Raw genomic sequence first — 22,186 nt, 5'->3', positions numbered from 1 at the left:
TTCTCTCTCCTTTTCTTTGTTTAGTTCCCTCTCCCCTTCCTTCTCCTCTTCCCTCTGTGGGCTGGGGGTTGCAGCAGTAAATATAGTTGAGTCGTGTCTCTGTCCATCAGAAGCTTCTGAGTGTCAGATCAGAATCTGCACTTTGGAAGTCTAATTAACTGTCCATTTCAAATAAAACCATGACATCATCCGTAGAACCATCTTCAATTAAATTATATGTGATCATGTAAACATAACAGAAACACCATCAGTTTAGTTAGTTCCGTCCAGATTCACAGTGGTCATGCATGTGTGTGTCCAGCCAACTACCACCACCCCCCATCCATGTCCCTTCAGACACCCCAGGGGGGTTAGGGTTAAGTTTAGACTAGGGGCTCTTCATCCATGAATTAGCCCAGGGGCTGTAAATGCTTGTCCTGGGGACCCACAGTGGTTTTTAATCCAGGACTGAAAGATAGTTTCTCCCTGAGCGTGTGGGAGTTTGAGGGACAGCCAGCCAGGCAGTCTTCCAGCAAAGACTCTGTTCTAGGTCTTGCTCCAGTGGAGGGGGAGTCACAGCGATGAGAGGGAGCCCAGTAGCAGTGAGGCCAGGCTGGCTATTAGGGCTGGGGCTAGCAGGGACTCTGGGCTCCAGTCTGCAGCTCCATCAGTCAGAAAGGCCTCTGGAGAGTCAAACCCTGAACTGCCTGGAACAGACAGAGAGAATGACAGCATGACTCAACAGAGAGCGAAAACACTGAAGTCTGAACAGACGGAGAGAAATAAAACATCTGAAAGGAGAGATAGGACAGAATAGCACAGAGAGAAAGAAAAGGCCAGAATGATCTGAAAGGAGAGATAGGACAGAATAGAACAGAGAGAAAGAGAAGGCCAGAATGATCTGAAAGGAGAGATAGGACAGAATAGCACAGAGAGAAAGAAAAGGCCAGAATGATCTGAAAGGAGAGATAGGACAGAATAGAACAGAGAGAAAGAGAAGGCCAGAATGATCTGAAAGGAGAGATAGGACAGAATAGCACAGAGAGAAAGAAAAGGCCAGAATGATCTGAAAGGAGAGATAGGACAGAATAGCACAGAGAGAAAGAAAAGGCCAGAATGATCTGAAAGGAGAGATAGGACAGAATAGAACAGAGAGAAAGAGAAGGCCAGAACGATCTGAAAGCGGAGAGAAAATGATGGAAGCATTTGAAAGTAGAGTGAAAGAAATCTAAACAACCAACTGATTGGAGAGAGAGAACAACAGAATGGAGAGAAAATGACTAAAATAGACAGAAAATAACAGGAATAATAATAAGAAATTGTTGGCGTTCCAGATACAGCAACAGAGAAAGAGAATGAGAGAAAGAGTATAAGAGGAGAAAGAGAGAGAGGAGACTAATGTTGCCAAGACCTCAGCAGGGGGTTTAGGCAACCTTATTACAGTTTAATACAGTTGTACACACACAGTGATAATTGTAGAAAGTCTTTAGAAGAAGATGAGGTTTATGTCAGAGTCAGAAGAAACTAGTAATTACAGAGGAGAGGAGTCATGTCTCTATTAGGAACTACATTTAAAGGAGAGGAGTCATGTCTATTAGGAACTACATTGAAAGGAGAGGAGTCATGTCTCTATTAGGAACTACATTTAAAGGAGAGGAGTCATGTCTCTATTAGGAACTACATTGAAAGGAGAGGAGTCATGTCTCTTAGGAACTACATTTAAAGGAGAGGAGTCATGTCTCTATTAGGAACTACATTTAAAGGAGAGGAGTCATGTCTCTATTAGGAACTACATTTAAAGGAGAGGAGTCATGTCTCTATTAGGAACTACATTGAAAGGAAAGGAGTCATGTCTCTATTAGGAACTACATTTAAAGGAGAGGAGTCATGTCTCTATTAGGAACTACATTGAAAGGAGAGGAGTCATGTCTCTATTAGGAACTACATTTAAAGGAGAGGAGTCATGTCTCTATTAGGAACTACATTTAAAGGAGAGGGGTCATGTCTCTATTAGGAACTACATTTAAAGGAGAGGAGTCATGTCTCTATTAGGAACTACATTGAAAGGAAAGGAGTCATGTCTCTATTAGGAACTACATTTAAAGGAGAGGAGTCATGTCTCTAGGAACTAAATTAAATGGAGAGGAGTCATGTCTCTATTAGGAACTACACTGAAAGGAGATGAGTCATGTCTCTAGGAACTAAATTAAATGGAGAGGAGTCATGTCTCTATTAGGAACTACATTGAAAGGAAAGGAGTCATGTCTCTATTAGGAACTACATTTAAAGGAGAGGAGTCATGTCTCTATTAGGAACTACAGTTAAAGGAGAGGAGTCATGTCTCTATTAGGAACTACATTGAAAGGAGAGGAGTCATGTCTCTAGGAACTAAATTAAATGGAGAGGAGTCATGTCTCTATTAGGAACTACATTGAAAGGAGAGGAGTCATGTCTATTAGGAACTACATTTAAAGGAGAGGAGTCATGTCTCTATTAGGAACTACATTGAAAGGAGAGGAGTCATGTCTCTATTAGGAACTACATTTAAAGGAGAGGAGTCATGTCTCTATTAGGAACTACATTGAAAGGAGAGGAGTCATGTCTCTATTAGGAACTACATTTAAAGGAGAGGAGTCACGTCTCTATTAGGAACTACATTTAAAGGAGAGGAGTCATGTCTCTAGGAACTAAATTAAATGGAGAGGAGTCATGTCTCTATTAGGAACTACATTTAAAGGAGAGGAGTCATGTCTCTATTAGGAACTACATTGAAATGAGAGGAGTCATGTCTCTATTAGGAACTACATTGAAATGAGAGGAGTCATGTCTCTATTAGGAACTACATTGAAAGTAGAGGAGTCATGTCTATTTTGGGAACTTAACTTAAAGGAGAGGAGTTATATCTCTATTAGGAACTAAATTTAAAGGAGAGGAGTCGTCTCTATACATTTAAAGGAGCGGAGTCGTCTCTATTAGGAACTACATTTCAAGGGGAGGAGTTATGTCTCTATTAGGAACTTGAAGGAGAGGATTTCTGTCTGTCTTTCTACTGTCCTGTCTTCTCTCTGTGTTTGTGTGTGTGTGTGTGTGTGTGTGTGTGTGTGTAGTTAGAGCGTGACTTACCTGGGGGTCTGACATACACCTTCAGCCTCAGACACGGCCTCCCTACATGGTTGGGATGAGGAGACGCTGACAGAGAGAAAGAGGGAGGGAAAGAAAATGAGATGGAGATAGGTTGTAGTTTGCTATGTCGGTTACGCCACTGTGAATGGGGTTCAGGTTAGACCTGGGTGATCCCACTACATCTGGTGTCCATGAGGTTGAAAGGGAGATACACACACACACACACACACACACACACACACACACACACACACACACACACACACACACACACACACACACACACACACACACACACACACACACAGTGAGAGGATAAGAAGAGCCAAGTCTGACCTCAGAGCAACATCATACAAATCTGCAGCTCAGAGGAAATAACCATGACCCTTCCTCTTCCCTCCCTCCCTCTACCTTTCTCTCGTTCCTCCTCTTCTCTCTCTCTCCTCATAGCAGTAGTAATACATATACTAGTAGTTGTACTGTAGCAGTAAGAGGAGTAAATCCTAACTTACATTGAAGTCAAAAATTGTACTTCATGCATTCATGTCAAATTCGACTTAAATGGAAATTTCAACTCACCCCATAATATGTTGTTGTTGTACTGCAGTAGTACGACATATTTCTCACATTTATAGTAGTAGTACGGTAGTAGTACAAGATATTACTCACATTTATAGTAGTAGTACTGTAGTAATACAAGATATTACTCACATTTATAGTAGTGTTACTGTAGTAGTACAAGATATTACTGACATTTATAGTGGTAGTACTGTAGTAGTACAAGATATTACTCACATTTATAGTCGTAGTACTGTAGTAGTACAAAATATTGCTCACATATTAGTTATATTGTAGTGATATGATATATTACGCACAGATATAGTAGTATTCGTGTCCTGGCCTGAACTCGAAGCCCAGGGAGAAAGGCGTAAACAGCTGGAACTTTTCTGAGAAGCGCAGGGGACCGTCAGGACCGGTAGGTCGGTTGCACTCCCAGCGTTTGAACCCCCTCATCCTGTGTTGACAGGAAGTGTACCCCTCGTGGTTGACCATGAACAGGATATAGCGTTCCATTCGACCGTGAGCCGGAGGGCCATTGCTGTAGAATGGACAGTAGATGTCGAGGTAGTCATTTATACTGACCGCAACCCTGTAGTCATGGTGGAACCTAGACCGCAACACAACAACATGGTTAAAACACTGCCACAACACAACCACAACAAAACCACAGGGTTAGGATTGATTTACACTGCTTTCTCTTTCCATCTAGCTGTCCCTCGGTCTCTCTCTGTTTCTCTCTTTCTCTCTCTCCTTGCTTCTGTTTCTCTCTCTCTCACACTCCTCATATCTCTCTCCAACTCCCTGTCCTCCACCATCTATATCCTCTATCCCCTCATATCTCCCCTCTCCCCCATCTGTTGTCTCTCTGTAAGCATTAATCAGAGTGCTCAACCACCGTGACCAAGCGGATACACACACACACACACATTACACAAAGATACAAACGCATGCGCACAACTCTACTTTCTGCTGAAAATGTATGTGGGTCTTTCTATAAATAATGAGGCCAGTGTGACATTGGGCAAAACATTTCTAAATGGTTTGAAACAAGATCAAAGGATTTTCATGCAGTTCCAGATGTGTACTTAGAGGAATAAAAGGGAATACATGCAAATTAGCCCATTACTCCACCTATACAACAACACAGGACTAGGACTATACATCCTTTAAGTAGGGTTCACACAGACACTGGCAAGTCTAATTCAAGGACGTTCAGGGTTTCAAGCACTCTATTGTCCTTTTCAAGGATCTCAACAATGTTAAACAATTGTATAACTTATATAATTGTACATGTAGGGCCTAATATAGAACCCCCATCCACCCAAAAAGTGCAAAAGAAAAAGTAGGTCATTACCACTTTAAGAAAAATATTTTTTTTAGGCCTTGATATTCTAATTATTATTATTACATTCTAAAATATGTGAGAATAATGTGGACATTGCCTGACTAAATAGATTGGATGTATGCATGGCGATTTTTCAGTAGATGTTGTCAACCTCATAACAACTGTACGTGATTTTACGGCAGCATAGTTGCAGCGGGAAACAAACGAAAGTGGCAAAAACGGATAAAAAATGAAATCACAGATAATTATATGGGAGCAGGAGAATTTATAAATTGGCTACAATAATTAGAAGTAATTTTCAAGCACCAAATTGAGGAAATGTCAGATTTTCAACTCAAGGTAGGCATATTCTAGTGCTTGAATTGCTGAGCTCCAAACTCATGTTCAAGTGGGCTACTTCAAGCCCCTTGTTGTTTAAAATGGCAGGTGTAACATGGAAAATAAAATGGATTTGTCATGTTATTTCATTACCAGATCATGTTGTGAATAAGCCCACTAGGCTATGTAATTTGTCGTCATTATATCCAGAATAACTAATAGGAAGAGTGTTGGGTGTTGCGCAATAGTCTATCTTACACAATTGCGCACAGCTAGACTCAGGAATGAGACACCAAAATATTCTGGACCTACAGTACCAGGCAAAGGTTTGGACACCTACTCATTCAAGGGTTTTTCTTTATTTTTACTATTTTCTACATTGTAGAATAATAGTGAAGACAACAAAACTATGAAATAACACATTTGGAATCATGTAGTAACCCAAAATGTGTTCTTCGAAGTAGTCACCCTTTGCCTTGATGACAGCTTTGCAAGCTCTGATCCCCCCTTATACTGTGTATGATCCCCCCTTATACTGTATCTTAATGTAATGACATGAAAAAAAATTGGCAGATTATTATCAATGACTTATTAAGAAGTTGTCCAGTATAAGAAATCCTCACTGGTACCCTAGTTTATAGAAAGACCCGTGTGTGTTTGCTTCATTGTGTGTGTGTGCTTCATTGTGTGCGTGTGTGTGTGAAGGGTTTAGGTTGTGAGGATTTCTTCTCTAAAACAGAAACACAGCTTTTCTCCTCCAGTGGCCAAACCTTGCCCCCCACCGATCTAGAAATAGGCATCCGCTCAGGGGGAAACACACACAGACATCAAGCGACGCCCAAAGTGTAGCAGCTCTGTTCCACTCTTTCCATTTTCAACCCTGAGAATGAAAACCAATAGTAAAATGGTCAAAAAAATGCAACTCTAGCCTCATGGGGTTTCAAATAATCATATTTTTATTTTGTTAATTTACTACCATTTATGTTCTTGACATTGCGAGCTATTCACTGGTGGAGATGTAAAAGTAATCTGAATAAGGGCTGGATTCAATCCAATCGTGCATTACAGGCAATGTTCCCACATTGCTCAATCGGAAATTACCTTTAAATGCCAAGCGTGTTTCAATGTGCGAACAGATTGTATCCCGGCCTAAGTATATTCTGTTACATACCCAATATTGGGGGTGAGTTAGAGAGAGTAGCCTAACAGGGCTGATTGAGATAGGAACAGGACTGACTGACTGACTATAGTAACAGGACTGATTGAGATAGTAACAGGACTGATTGCGATAGTAACAGGACTGACTGCGATAGTAACAGGACTGATTGAGATAGAAACACGACTGACTGCGATAGTAACAGGACTGACTGCGATAGTAACAGGACTGACTGCGATAGTAACAGGGCTGACTGCGATAGTAACAGGGCTGACTGCGATAGTAACAGGGCTGATAGAGATGGTAACAGGGCTGATAGAGATGGTATCAGGACTGACTGTGATAGTAACAGGGCTGATAGAGATAGTAACAGGACTGACTGAGCTATAACAGGGATGATTGGATAAGTTACATTATTGATAGAGATATTGACAGCACTAATAGAGATAGTAACATGATTGATAGAGATATTGACAGCACTAATTGAGATAGTAACATGATTGATAGAGATATTGACAGCACTAATTGAGATAGTAACATGATTGATAGAGATATTGACAGCTCTAATTATAAATAATTCTATAAAGGTAAAGAGACTTAAAGTGTATAAATAAATATTTTTCTTGTTAACAAAATAGAGTGTTGGGCAGAAGGGTAAGCTATATTCTGAATAATTCACATTAAACACACACCCACCCACACCCCCACACACACACACACACACACACACACACACACACACACACACACACACACACACACACACACACACACACACACACACACACACACACACACACACACACACACACACAGGGTAAGCTCTTGTGTGAATTATTCAGGTCAGCCAAACTGTTGCTGCTGTTGGCTGTGCTGTGTAGCTGTTTCATATTTAATGGTCCTTTTGATGTGTATTAATTAACTACTGCTAGCTCTGCTGTTTCTCTTCCTTTAAACACACACACACACACACACACACACACACACACACACACACACACACACACACACACCTCCTTAGCCTGTGGGCCTAATGGCGAGATGAAAGAGAGGAAAGAGGAGGAAGGGGGATACGGGGGAGGAAGAGAGATACCCCTCAACTAACTGATACAGGAGTAGCTAGGAGAGGTTGTGTCGTTAAGAAGCGATGTGTGTGTGTTCCTCTGGCGCTCTCATTTTAATCCTTGTATAGGGGTTGTGGTGGGAATCTGCACACCATGCTAAATCGATACACACCCTTTCGCTTTAAAGAGAGTGTGTGTCTGTGTGTGTCCACCTTAGTATGCAGCTCAGACATAGCGGGGGAATATTTGTACTGGGGGGTGTGGGGGGGGTTACATAAGACAGACACTTAAGTGGTTTTGACCTTGGTTACAACCCCCTCATACACACATGCACGCGCACACACACACACACACACACACAGTCATACACACACACAGTCATACACACACACACACACACACACTCAAGCACACAGTCACTCACACACAGACAGTCTCACACACACACAGTCACACACATAGTCACACAGTCACACACACACCCACCCACCCACCCATACACACACACACTAAACTTTATTTTAAGCACTGAGTGCCTACATGAAGGCAGCGTATGTGTGTGTGTGTGTGTTAATGTAGATTAAGAGCCTGAAAGAGGACACATTGAACTGAGGGAAACGGGGACCATATCCTTTATTCCCCCCTTTCTCTCCATTCTTGCCTTCCCCTCCTTTTCCTCTAGGTCTTACCATTCCCTTTCTCTTTCCATGACCCTCTCCACTTTCCCTCCATATTCTTCTCTTTCCTCCATCACCTTCTCTTCCCTCCATCTCCTTCTCTTTCCTCCTCTTCTCTTCCCTCCATCTCCTTATCTTCCATCCATCTCCTACTCTTTCCTCCATATCCTTCTCTTCTCTCCATCGCCTTCTCTTTCCTCCGTCTCTTCTCTTTCCTCCATCTCCTTCTCTTTCTCCTTCTCTTCCCTCCATCTCCTTCTCTTTCTTCCTTCTCTTCATCTCCTTCTCTACCCTCCATCTCCTTCTCATTTCTCCATCTTCTGTTTTCTTTTTCTTAGCAGTTGTCCTTCCTCTTCTCTAAACAGTTCCTTTTCACCATCTCTCACTCCATCCCTCAGTAAAAAGATCAGACAGGCTGTTTGCTCTCTCGCTCCCTCTCACTCCCACTCTCTCTTTCTCTCTCTCTCTCTTTCTGGCAGGATGACAGCTCTCACTCGTCCCAGGGCAGGCCCTTATGTAAACAGCCTCATCGCACTCAGGCAGTGTGTGTGTGTGTGTGTGTGTGTGTGTGTGTGTGTGTGTGTGTGTGTGTGTGTGTGTGTGTGTGTGTGTGTGTGTGTGTGTGTGTGTGTAAACCCCCTCATTACCATATCAAAGCCCGTGATCGCTCCTCTCCTCCCAGTGTTAGAGTGGCATATTAATAGTTGTGTAGGTTAAACTTCCAGATAAAGCAGGCTGATGAAGGTTAGTTCTCTCTGTTTGAAAGAGTTCACTTACTTGCATTTCCCTGCGGTGTGTGTGTGTGTGCCTGTGTGTGTGTGTGTGTTTGTCGATTGAAGAATATGATACAGGACTGGGCTTTGATTGGCTGACAGATTTGATTGGCTGACAGATTTGTCTTTTGATTGGTCCTACCCCGAGGCTCTCAGATGACCTTCAGCAACTTTCTCAACTTTTTTCTCTCATCCACCACTTCTCTCCTCTCATATCCCTCTACACTCTCCTCTCATATCCCTCTACACTCTCCTCTCATATCCCTCTACACTCTCCTCTCATATCCCTCTACGCTCTCTTCTCATATCCCTCTACACTCTCTTCTCATATCCCTCTACACTCTCCTCTCATATCCCTCTACACTCTCTTCTCATATCCCTCTACACTCTCTTCTCATATCCCTCTACAATCTCCTCTCATATCCCTCTACACTCTCCTCTCATATCCCTCTACACTCTCCTCTCATATCCCTCTACACTCTCCTCTCATATCCCTCTACGCTCTCTTCTCATATCCCTCTACGCTCTCCTCTCATATCCCTCTACGCTCTCCTCTCATATCCCTCTACACTCTCCTCTCTTATACCCTCTACGCTCTCCTCTCCATTATCCCTCTACGCTCTCCTCTCATATCCCTCTACGCTCTCCTCTCATATCCCTCTACGCTCTCCTCTCATATCCCTCTACGCTCTCCTCTCATATCCCTCTACGCTCTCCTCTCATATCCCTCTACGCTCTCCTCTCATATCCCTCTACGCTCTCCTCTCATATCCCTCTCCCATCTCCTTCAAATCCCTCTACACTCTCCTCTATTATCCCTCTACGCTCTCCTCTCATATCCCTCTACACTCTCCTCTCATATCCCTCTACACTCTCCTCTCATATCCCTCTACACTCTCCTCTATTATCCCTCTACACTCTCCTCTCATATCCCTCTACACTCTCCTCTCATATCCCTCTACACTCTCCTCTATTATCCCTCTACACTCTCCTCTCATATCCCTCTACACTCTCTTCTCATATCCCTCTACACTCTCCTCTCATATCCCTCTACACTCTCCTCTCATATCCCTCTACACTCTCCTCTCATATCCCTCTACACTCTCCTCTCATATCCCTCTGCACTCTTCTCTCATATCCCTCTACCCTCTACGCTCTTCTCTCATATCCCTCTACCCTCTACGCTCTTCTCTCATATCCCTCTCTCCTCTCCGGGACTAGTTTTGTACGGTACTTCCCCTCCCGGGTATGAGAGGGTTGGGGAAGCTTATTGAAATAAATTGACTAAAAGTATGTAACTGCTCCAGTGATTCTGATGAAATTGAATAATTGAATCTCACAGTAGATGCTTCATATTTGTCTGATTGACTGACGACTAACTAACTGATTAAACAACTGACATAAACATAAGAGTTTTCCCCTCATTCCTGCCCCACCCTTCTCTCTCTCTCCCTCCATTCCTCTCTCCACCCACCCATCCTGATGTGTGTCTACTGCAGTAGCCTGACTTAATCACTCAAAGCTGGAAAACACTTAGAGGCTCTTCACTAAATCCATATCGAACACACACACACATCCATATCAAAATGAGGTTATATCTGCGGGCAGTTTGCCACATCTTTGATCAATAATATAATTTCTGTTTTATTAATAACTCCAAACACTGACATGCCCCGTAAGCACTTTACCAGAAAACAAACAACCATAACCCCCTTCTGCCCCCAACCCTTTACCAGACAACAACTAACCCAACCCTTTACCAGACAATCACCACCCCAGCCCTTCATCAGATAAACACCAACCCAACACTCTAGCAGACACCCACCACCCCAACCCTTTACCAGACAACCACCGACACAACCCTTTACCAGACAACCACCACCCCAGCCCTTCATCAGATAAACACCAACCCAACACTCTAGCAGACTGTCACAAAAAGAGCCGTGTTGAATAGACCAAACTGCAGCGGGAATATGGATGCTCATGTTTTAATTCAAAAAAGGAGTAACGCATCCACTGGAAAACAATATACACGACAGGAACAGTTTTGCAGGCACACAACACGCAGTGCAAAAAACAACTACCCACGAAAACCAAACAAACACACACCTACTTATGGGACTCCCAATCAGAGGCAACTAGAAACACCTGCCTCCAATTGAGAGTCCAGCACCCAAAACTACACATAGAAAAACAAACCTAGAACCTATACCAAACTAATACACCCCACTACACCACACACAAAACCCCATAATACAAAACAAATATACCTCTGCCACGTCCTGACCAAATATAATAGAAATAATACCTAAATATTGGTCAGGACGTGACATTACCCCCCCCTAAAGGTGCAGACCCCGGAATGCACCTTAAAAGAAAACACAAAAAATCCCCATTACCCCAACAAAACCAAAAAGCAATACCCCCTAAACAATAAGGGAGGGAAGGGAGGGTGGCTGCCGTCAACGACGGCACTGTGCTACACCCTCCCTCCCCAACCCACCTATCCTGGAGGTGGCTCCGGTGCAGGACGTGGACCCTGCTCCACCCTCGGCGTCGCCCACTTCGGTGGAGCCGATAGCTGCGCCAGGCAGACGGACCACTCGGGCCGGAGGACAGGAGGGCCCCTCGGGCCGGGCCGGGGGACAGGAGGGCCCCTCGGGCCGGGCCGGAGGGCCGGAGGGCCCCTCGGGCCGGGCCGGAGGGCAGGAGGGCCACTCTGGCAGAACCGGGCAGTCTGGCCACTCTGGCAGAACCGGGCAGTCTGGCCACTCTGGCAGAACCGGGCAGTCTGGCCACTCTGGCAGAACCGGGCAGTCTGGCCACTCGGGCAGTCTGGCCACTCTGGCAGAACCGGGCAGTCTGGCCACTCTGGCAGAACCGGGCAGTCTGGCCACTCTGGCAGAACCGGGCAGTCTGGCCACTCTGGCAGAACCGGGCAGTCTGGCCACTCTGGCAGAACCGGGCAGTCTGGCCACTCCGGCAGTTCAGGGCAGTCTGGCCTCTCCGGCAGTTCAGGGCAGTCTGACCTCTCCGGCAGTTCAGGGCAGTCTGACCTCTCCGGCAGTTCAGGGCAGTCTGACCTCTCTGACGACTGTTGACTGGCGGGCAGCTCTGACGACTGTTGACTGGCGGGCAGCTCTGACGACTGTTGACTGGCGGGCAGCTCTGACGACTGTTGACTGGCGGGCAGCTCTGACGACTGTTGACTGGCGGGCAGCTCTGACGACTGTTGACTGGCGGGCAGCTCTGACGACTGTTGACTGGCGGGCAGCTCTGACGACTGTTGACTGGCGGGCAGCTCTGACGACTGTTGACTGGCGGGCAGCTCTGACGACTGTTGACTGGCGGGCAGCTCTGGTGACTGTTGACTGGCGAGGCTGGGTTGACACACTAGACTCCTGATGCGTGGGGCTGGTATAGGACGTGCCAGCCTGGAGACACGCACCTCCATGCTAGTGCGTCTGGCGGGAAACACCGGACCGAAAGGGCGCACTGGCGGTCTTGAGCGCAGGGTTGGCATCACCCCTTCCGGCTCGATGCCTACTTCGCCCCTGGCACATGCGGGGCGCTGGTACCTTGCCTACCGGCCTGAAAATCCCAGGCCTCACCACAGCCCCAACCCAAAAGCACGGGACCTGTCCAGTCTGCCCTACAAGGGTACGGGGAGCTGGCCTGGGGCTGTAATCTCGCCCCGCCAAATAGCCCTTGTGCCCCCCCCTAAAGAATTCTTGGGGCTGCCTCCAACATTCCTCCCTCACTTGCCTCTGTCCTCTTCTCCGCTGCTTGGTCCTTTGGTGGTGGGTAGTTCTGTCACAAAAAGAGCCGTGTTGAATAGACCAAACTGCAGCGGGAATATGGATGCTCATGTTTTAATTCAAAAAAGGAGTAACGCATCCACTGGAAAACAATATACACGACAGGAACAGTTTTGCAGGCACACAACACGCAGTGCAAAAAACAACTACCCACGAAAACCAAACAAACACACACCTACTTATGGGACTCCCAATCAGAGGCAACTAGAAACACCTGCCTCCAATTGAGAGTCCAGCACCCAAAACTACACATAGAAAAACAAACCTAGAACCTATACCAAACTAATACACCCCACTACACCACACACAAAACCCCATAATACAAAACAAATATACCTCTGCCACGTCCTGACCAAATATAATAGAAATAATACCTAAATATTGGTCAGGACGTGACACAGACACCCACCACCCCAACCCTTTACCAGACAACAACTAACCCAACCCTTTACCAGACAATCACCACCCCAGCCCTTCATCAGATAAACACCAACCCAACACTCTAGCAGACACCCACCACCCCAACCCTTTACCAGACAACCACCGACACAACCCTTTACCAGACAACCACCAACCCAACACTTTACCAGAGAAACCACCAACCCTTTACCAGACAACCACCACCTATAGAGGATTCTCTACCCAGACAACCACCACCTATAGAGGATTCTCTACCCAGACAACCACCATCTATAGAGGATTCTCTAACCAGACAACCACCATCTATAGAGGATTATCTAACCAGACAACCACCACCTATAGGGGATTCTCTAACCAGACAACCACCACCTATAGGGGATTCTCTACCCAGACAACCACCACCTATAGGGGATTCTCTACCCAGACAACCACCATCTATAGAGGATTCTCTACCCAGACAACCACCATCTATAGAGGATTCTCTACCCAGACAACCACCACCTATAGGGGATTCTCTACCCAGACAACCACCACGCTATAGGGGATTCTCCACCCAGACAACCACCACCTATAGGGGATTCTCTACCCAGACAACCACCATCTATAGGGGATTCTCTACCCAGACAACCACCACCTATAGGGGATTCTCTACCCAGACAACCACCACCTATAGGGGATTCTCTACCCAGACAACCACCACCTATAGGGGATTCTCTACCCAGACAACCACCACCTATAGAGGATTCTCTAACCAGACAACCAGCATCATTTCTAATTTTTCTGTCTCACTGTATAAACTTCCTCTTTTTCTCTTCAAATGATTTAACACATTTCTACTTTTAACCCTCTTATGTCTCTCAGCTTTCGCTACTGAAATGTCGTCTTGAGGATTAATAAAGTATTAACTTATCAGCCTATACATTTGAAAGTCTAAGTGATTTGACGGTAGTTTAGAGAAAGCATTTGGCTAATAACGCTTTTATCAATGTCTATGTACAGAACATAGAACATTTCTAAATCATTTGACACTCTTGTAGTGTAGATGGATCATTAATACATTATTTATCCATCTGACTGTGTAAAAAAATATAAAGTATAAATGATTTGTAGAGCACAGGGTTACAGCTGAGGTTAGTGTGTGGGGGGGGGGGTAGAGCTAGGCTTAGAGACGAATGTGGAAGCATTACAGGAGATGTTCTTCTTCACAGCTGAAACATGTTAAAGCGAAATAGCACAGTGCACGCATGCACGCACACACACCTGAATGAGGATGGCAGAGAGAACATGAATTATTCATCCAGGCAGTCTCTCCGAATTAGTGAGAAAGGAGGGAGAGAGAGATTGTGCCTCATCACCTCCTCAAGACTAATAAAGACAGCAGTGTGTGTGGGGGGGGGTTAATTCCCTTTCTCCACAACCAGAGAGAAAACAGTCTGAACTTTGAACCAATGAGGAGATGTTGCTGGGAGCATTTCCTCACCAGCTGTGGCACACACACACACGCATCTCTGAAAACATCTCTCTCTCAGACATACAAGTATTTTCTCTCTAACTGTGTTTCTCTCACAGATGTAGAAAGCAAGAAAAACTTCAGAATAATAAGCTATCAACAATCCCTTTCCAAAATACTCACACACACACACTAATGCTTAAAGTTAGTGGTTGGTCACTATGAGTAAGCACACACAAAGCGTGGATTACAGTCTGTCCTTGTCCATAGGACCGCTTTCAGGGTAAGGAAACTAATAAGGCATTTAATCATTTGGGTGAACTATCCCTTTAAGAAGCCCAGCGTAAAGCGGTTAGTAATGTTAGAAGGTAGCCGCACCGCCACTTTCTCAGCAGTCTAGTTTTTAAGACCGACCCAGTTTAGAACAGTGCACCATCTCTAACACACACACACAAAGACACACAGTTCTGGGATCTGGAAAGAAGACAGAAGTGTGCGTTTGAAGTGTGTGTGATCAAACGGTGAGTATGCAGCTCCACAGCCATACGCCACAACTCATACCTCACACACTCCTCCTGTAATCTCTTTATCTCCTCTGTCTCTATCCCCACCTTTCTAATAGTCTATTTCTTTCCTTTCTCACTCCTGTCATTTCATTGTCGTGTGTGTGGGTGGGCGTGCATCTGCGCCGAATACCTTCTTTCCATCTCTTATCTGTTTCTATGTAATATTGAATGTTTCCATCTAACATCGCTAGTATATTGTGTTTCTAATACAGTACACCAGATATCTTGTATCTATCTGCTATCTTTGACATTTACTATCAGGTATTGTATAGATCAATTAAAACAAAGAAGGCTATGAAGTTATATAATGTGTGTCCCTCAGTATTATGTCATTGGTGTTACCGCCTTGAAAATCAATGATTAAAAAGATATACAAGGACCTTGAGCATTCTCTCCAGTGGCAAACTTATCGGGGATGGGTCTATATTAAATCAAATTATTAGCTAAACACACCCTTTTAGTATGTCATACATTTGAGGATTCAGTTAATCATGTGGTGTGTCTCAATCCAAAGTGCCACTTGGTGTTAGTGAATTGAAAGGGAAATAACATTGTGAGCAAAATGATTAATCATATCACTTCAGTACATTCTTTTTAAAGGATTGATGACGTTAGATTTCAGCATTTGTGGTCTCCATTTCAGAAAAACCTGAACCTAAAATGTCTCATTGTGTAACAATGTGTGCTGAGAGTCGGGAAGCAAGGAGTGAGTGTTTTAATAAATAAACACAACTAAATACAAAAACAAGAAACACAAACAACGCATAGACATGACACTGGAACAGAAACAATAATGACTGGGGAAGGAAGTGACATATATAGGGAAGGTAATCAGGGAAGTGATGGAGTCCAGGTGAGTCTGATGAGGCGCTGGTGCGCGTAACGATGGTGACAGGTGTGCTCCATAACGAGCAGCCTGGTGAGCTAGAGGCCGGAGAGGGAGCACACGTGACACATTGGTGTTACCCTCATTGGTGTTAATACTCCTACTGGTGGCACAATGTTATCATAATGGTAAACGTTATTTAAAGTCATTAAGGTAACATATTAGTTGATTTAAAATGGGAAGATGTAACTAAATACATTTAAATAAATACACATCTAGAAGAATGAAGTACTTTTTTTCCCAAAGTGCCATGTCCAATTGTCACCGTAATTCAAGAAGGACCTGTCAGTGAAGCGAGATCAGATTAAGAATAAGGGGATATTTCAGACAAGTGCCTCCATCTTTTAAAACATATAATGAGTGGTGATGTGATTGCAATATCAAACACACACACACCACTAAAAACAGAGATTTCCTGACAAAGTTTGCTGAGTGAAAGTTGTTCTGAGTCCTGACCTTAAATGTTTTACAGATATTTAACATCACCTGTGAAGCTAAACCAAGTGGAAAACAGATTGTGTACACCAGCAAAACATCTCTTCCTGTCTCTCTACCACATAATATCTCTCATCCACCTCTCGCTTCACAACTCTTCTTCTCTCCTTACAACCCCTGTCTCCCTCCCTCCCTCCCTCCCTCCCTCCCTCCCTCCCTCTCTCTCTCTCTCTGTAAAATGGTGTACTGAGAGCTCACACACACACACCAGAAGCTTTGATTATTGTATTGTAATCAAGTCAGAGATGTTAACAGGCTTTTGTTGTCTTGTCTCCTGTTTATTTTCTATTGTTTAGACGTGTTTGTCATAACTGGTGTACATCAGTCATAGTGGGAATAAAAGGTAGACAGACACAGACAGACAGACAGGCAGACAGAGGCTGTTTCATTTCGAACAGAGAAGACAGTAAGATAGAGAGCAGGCAGACACACACACAAACACACAGAGGTTTGCTGTTACATGTAAGTGTATAGTACAGATGTGTGTCAGAACAAACTGAAAGATATATCTGTGTATGTCACAGGGGACAGTAGAGAAAGTGTGTGTGTGTGTGTGTGTGTGTGTGTGTGTGTGTGTGTGTATACACTGCTCAAAAAAATAAAGGGAACACTTAAACAACACAATGTAACTCCAAGTCAATCACACTTCTGTGAAATCAAACTGTCCACTTAGGAAGCAACACTGATTGACAATACATTTCACATGCTGTTGTGCAAATGGAATAGACAACAGGTGGAAATTATAGGCAATAAGCAAGACACCCCCAATAAAGGAGTGGTTCTGCAGGTGGTGACCACAGACCACTTCTCAGTTCCTATGCTTCCTGGCTGATGTTTTGGTCACTTTTGAATGCTGGCGGTGCTTTCACTCTAGTGGTAGCATGAGACAGAGTCTACAACCCACACAAGTGGCTCAGGTAGTGCAGCTCATCCAGGATGGCACATCAATGCGAGCTGTGGCAAGAAGGTTTGCTGTGTCTGTCAGCGTAGTGTCCAGAGCATGGAGGCGCTACCAGGCGACAGGCCAGTACATCAGGAGACGTGGAGGAGGCCGTAGGAGGGCAACAGCCCAGCAGCAGGACCGCTACCTCCGCCTTTGTGCAAGGAGGAGCAGGAGGAGCACTGCCAGAGCCCTGCAAAATGACCTCCAGCAGGCCACAAATGTGCATGTGTCTGCTCAAACGGTCAGAAACAGACTCCATGTGGGTGGTACGAGGGCCCGACATCCACAGGTGGGGTTGTGCTTACAGCCCAACACCGTGCAGGACGTTTGGCATTTGCCAGAGAACACCAAGATTGGCAAATTCGCCACTGACGCCCTGTGCTCTTCATAGATGAAAGCAGGTTCACACTGAGCACGTGACAGAGTCTGGAGACGCCGTGGAGAACGTTCTGCTGCCTGCAACATCCTCCAGCATGACCGGTTTGGCGGTGGGTCAGTCATGCTGTGGGGTGGCATTTCTTTGGGGGACTGCAGAGACCTCCATGTGCTCGCCAGAGGTAGCCTGACTGCCATTAGGTACCGAGATGAGATCCTCAGACCCCTTGTGAGACCATATGCTGGTGCGGTTGGCCCTGGGTTCCTCCTAATGCAAGACAATGCTAGACCTCATGTGGCTGGAGTGTGTCAGCAGTTCCTGCAAGAGGAAGGCATTGATGCTATGGACTGGCCCGCCCGTTCCCCAGACCTGAATCCAATTGAGCACATCTGGGACATCATGTCTCGCTCCATCCACCAACGCCACGTTGCACCACAGACTGTCCAGGAGTTGGCGGATGCTTTAGTCCAGGTCTGGGAGGAGATCCCTCAGGAGACCATCCGCCACCTCATCAGGAGCATGCCCAGGCGTTGTAGGGAGGTCATACAGGCACGTGGAGGCCACACACACTACTGAGCCTCATTTTGACTTATTTTAAGGACATTACATCAAAGTTGGATCAGCCTGTAGTGTGGTTTTCCACTTTAATTTTGAGTGTGACTCCAAATCCAGACCTCCATGGGTTGATAAATTGGATTTCCATTGATTCTTTGTGTGTGATTTTGTTGTCAGCACATTCAACTATGTAAAGAAAAAAGTATTTAATAAGATTATTTCTTTCATTCAGATCTAGGATGTGTTGTTTAAGTGTTCCCTTTATTTTTTTGAGCAGTGTATATATTTTTTGGGAAAAGGGCAAGACAGATACATGGATGTGAATGTGCCGCAGGGGACAGGAGAGACTGCACATGGCTAAGTCTGTGTGTCTGACACAGTTGAGAGGAGAGTAGGCCTTTCTGCGCACACACACACACACACACACTAGCTACTATCATCTCCTTTCAGTCTTTCTCTGAGGACATCCATCCCATAGCATGAAACCCTCTGCAACCATTATTAGGGACCTCTGGAGGAGGATGGAGAGAACCACAAAGCCTCCCAGAAGAGAGAGGAGAAAACGTGATGGGGAGAAAACGGGATGTGGAGGACACAGGATGGGGAGAAAACGGGATGTGGAGAAAACGGGATGGTGAGGACACAGGATGGGGAGAAAACGGGATGGGAGGACACGGGATAGGGGGGAAACGGGATGTGGAGGACACAGGATGGGGAGAAAACGGGATGAGGAGGACACGGGATGAGGGGGAAAACGGGATGAGGGAGAAAACGGGATAGGAAGGACACAGGATAAGGAGAAAACAGGATGGGGAGGAAACGGGATGGAGAGAAAAAGGGATGGGGAGGACACGGGATGAGGAGGACACGGGATCAGGAGGAAATGGGATGGCGAGAAAACGGGGTGGGGAGGAAACAGGATCAGGAGGAAATGCGATGGCGAGAAAACGGGATGGGGAGGAAAAAGGGAGGAGAAGAATATAATTACTTTGAAGGATCAACCCTGGGATTAGATTTGGCTATTCTCTGAGGCTAGAGAGACAGGATGCGTGTGTTTCGCAAAAACAAAGCTGTGTGTGTGTGGTTTGAAACTCATCTCCTGTTCATTTGTTTCTGTATAAACAAACTTTTCTATCAACCTCCCATCACACATTAATTCAGCAATATAACAATAGCATTGCACAAACAAAGCATGTTGTCTGATGTAGCACGTTGACAGAGGGAGGAGGGGAAGAGCAGAATGAGAAAGGAAAAAAAGAAAGAAAGAGACGGAGAGAAAAGAGAGAGAGAGTCTTCCTCCTTGCCTGTTAAATATTTGAGCACTTGTGGAGAGACAGAGCTGTTAGCTGAACTAAATCAGCAGCGTCGGTGTGTGTGTGTTGCAGGGGGAGACAGGGCTGTTAGCCGGTTAGTGGTAATTCAACCGTGATAGAGTGGGAGCACTTTCACTGTTTATATATGTACCTGAGAGAGAGAGAAGGGATGTAGGGAGGGGGAGGCAGGGAGGGAGAGGGAGGCTGTCCAGTCTGTCAGAATTCATTAGACTGACAGAGCGAGGCTGCTCTGCACCATGTCAATGAGACCCAGCTAACCACAGCAGTGTGTGCGTGTGTGTGTTTGCGTGTGTCTATCCCCTATACTCAATAACTGGAGAGGGAGGCAGAATGAAAGAGGGAGGCATGATGCCCTCATTGTCTATCAGAGACAAAAGGAGCTTTCAGCTCAATTATAGCATCCACACAAACACACACAAACACACAGACTGTATCATCCTACCTGGGGTTTGTGCTGTTCCAGTAGACAGCATGGTGGTCGAAGATGATCTGGTCTTCAGCCCAGACGGACAGACAGGAAGACAGGACGGTCAGACACATCAGAACCACCTGCGTCACACACGTACACACACTCCTCTGACCAGGCCGAGCTGTCCACCTCACACTCCTCAAACCAGTTACACACAACATCATAGTGTCCACTTGAAGTCTACTTGTTAGATCCACCTCCACAGTAGTGTTCGCTGGTTATGTTAGCTTACAGTTGAGTTGGAATATCCAGTGCATGGACAGTCTCAATCAGTGTGGGCATTCAAAGATCCCAGTCCATTCTGATTGTTCCAGCCTGTTAGTGGAAACAGGGTGGCAGAGGTCGTAGTGTGCAGGACTTTGAATCCAGGACTTTGTAATGCGGTTTGAATCCAGGTGTGTTGTTTTAGCGTGTTTTTGTTTACGAACCTTATCCTGAACCTTTACCACTTTGCTAGCATGCCTAAAGCTAACCTTACCTTAACCAATCGCTAGCATGCCCAAACCTAACCTGTTGCGCTTGCATGTTGGGCAAATCACTCAATCTCAATCAATACAGGAAGAGTGTATATGTTCTTGCCAGGGTCTGAGACTTGTCCTCCCATCGTACAACTTGTGCTCCCCTGAATATGACATCCAAACTAGTGACTTTCATTCTCCTCAATCCACGCGTTTATCTTAAGTCCACTGTCTGTTCATTGATGATTGATTACGGTGATGAGACATTGTTATTATTTGACATATTTCTGTATTTCTATAAATACTGGCGTTGATGAATTATCAGCCATCTCACGATGTCGTCCTCTCTCTTTCGATCACACACTATCAGCACAAATAGAAACCTCTTCTCTCCACTCCTCTCCTCCACTCCACAAAGAGACGCGAAGCCAAATCCAATCTGGATTTAATGTCGTCTGGGGACCGAACATCCTGACTCCCCTCAGCTCGCTGGGACTGAACTGTCTTCAGTAAGAGATCTATGGGTTCGTAACAGTTTCCTCAGGGAGTTGTTTTGGTACTGAACAGTTTCTTCAGTGAGACATGTTCCATACTGATTTTTTTTTTCAGTGAGTTATGTTCCAGTGCTGAACAGTTTCTTCAGTAAGAAATTATGTTTTGGTGCTGAAGGTTCCTCTAAGATGTTTCGGTACTGACCAGTTTCCTCACTAACATATTCTGTTTTGGTGTCGAAGGTAGATGTTGCGGTACTGACCAGTTTCTATCTGGTCCGGAACACCTCCCTTCATTAAGGGAGGTCCATTTGAATATTCTTCAGATGTTCGTTCGGGTCAATAAACCACGACAGGTTAATCGTTTCCTCAGTGAGAGTGGTTGGTTGGGTCCTGTTATTTCTGCTCGTTTTTATCACAGATCACCAGCTATCACGCTCCTCCCGTCCCAAGTTCCTCTTCTGTCTGTTTCTGCTGATTTGTATGTCAAATCCAATTAGGCTTCATGGTCCACACTCCACAATGTTCTTTACGGATCAACACACAGAGACTGGCAGAGACACACACACACACAGACTGGCAGAGAGACAGACCGACAGAGTGAATAACGTGGCGATCCTTCCAACAGTCTCTCACGGTGACAACACTCCTCGTGGTGAATCTGATTCGCAGCTCCCGCTGCTGCCAGAATCTCCTCACTGCTCGTTTTCACCTCCTTCTCTCTCTCCCTCTCCCCATCCTCCCTCTTTCTCCCTCCCTCCCTCTCCCCATCCTCCCTCTTTCTCCCTCCCTCCCTCTCCCCATCCTCCCTCTCCCCTCCCTCCCTCCCTCTCCCCATCCTCCCTCTCCCCTCCCTCCCTCCCTCTCTCACTCTGAGCTGGCGGAGTCTCTCAGTCTCTTACCTCTGGGGACAGTGTCTGACTCACTGC

The 22,186-nt window shown here is 45.4% G+C and overlaps 1 protein-coding gene across 1 annotated transcript; it reads right to left on the bottom strand.

The window, feature by feature from the left end:
* Positions 1–13: 13 nt before the first annotated feature.
* Positions 14–21,992, bottom strand: LOC106575452 (ephrin-A2). The gene is made up of 4 exons (XM_014151953.2): positions 20,282–21,992; positions 3,978–4,270; positions 3,103–3,168; positions 14–686 (listed from the first exon to the last, which is right to left on the bottom strand). Exons 1-4 carry the CDS (start codon positions 20,470–20,472, stop codon positions 553–555), a joined length of 684 nt encoding a protein of 227 aa, XP_014007428.1. The 5' UTR covers positions 20,473–21,992; the 3' UTR covers positions 14–552.
* Positions 21,993–22,186: the final 194 nt, after the last annotated feature.

The sequence above is a fragment of the Salmo salar genome, chromosome ssa17, assembly GCF_905237065.1.
Source record: "Salmo salar chromosome ssa17, Ssal_v3.1, whole genome shotgun sequence".
Classification (NCBI taxonomy): Eukaryota; Metazoa; Chordata; class Actinopteri; order Salmoniformes; family Salmonidae; genus Salmo; species Salmo salar.
This window is presented reverse-complemented; position numbering and strand designations above follow the sequence as displayed.

What these genes read in the sequence shown, in the direction of transcription:
- LOC106575452 (XM_014151953.2), bottom strand. Translation starts at nt 20,472, where the DNA reads ATGATGTTGTGTGTAACTGGTTTGAGGAGTGTGAGGTGGACAGCTCGG. An exon ending in ACACGAATACTACTATATCT is followed by an intron (nt 3,169 to 3,977) that starts GTGCGTAATATA and finishes TCTCTCTGTCAG; the next exon opens with CGTCTCCTCATCCCAACCAT. An exon ending in GGTGTATGTCAGACCCCCAG is followed by an intron (nt 687 to 3,102) that starts GTAAGTCACGCT and finishes TGTCTGTTCCAG; the next exon opens with GCAGTTCAGGGTTTGACTCT.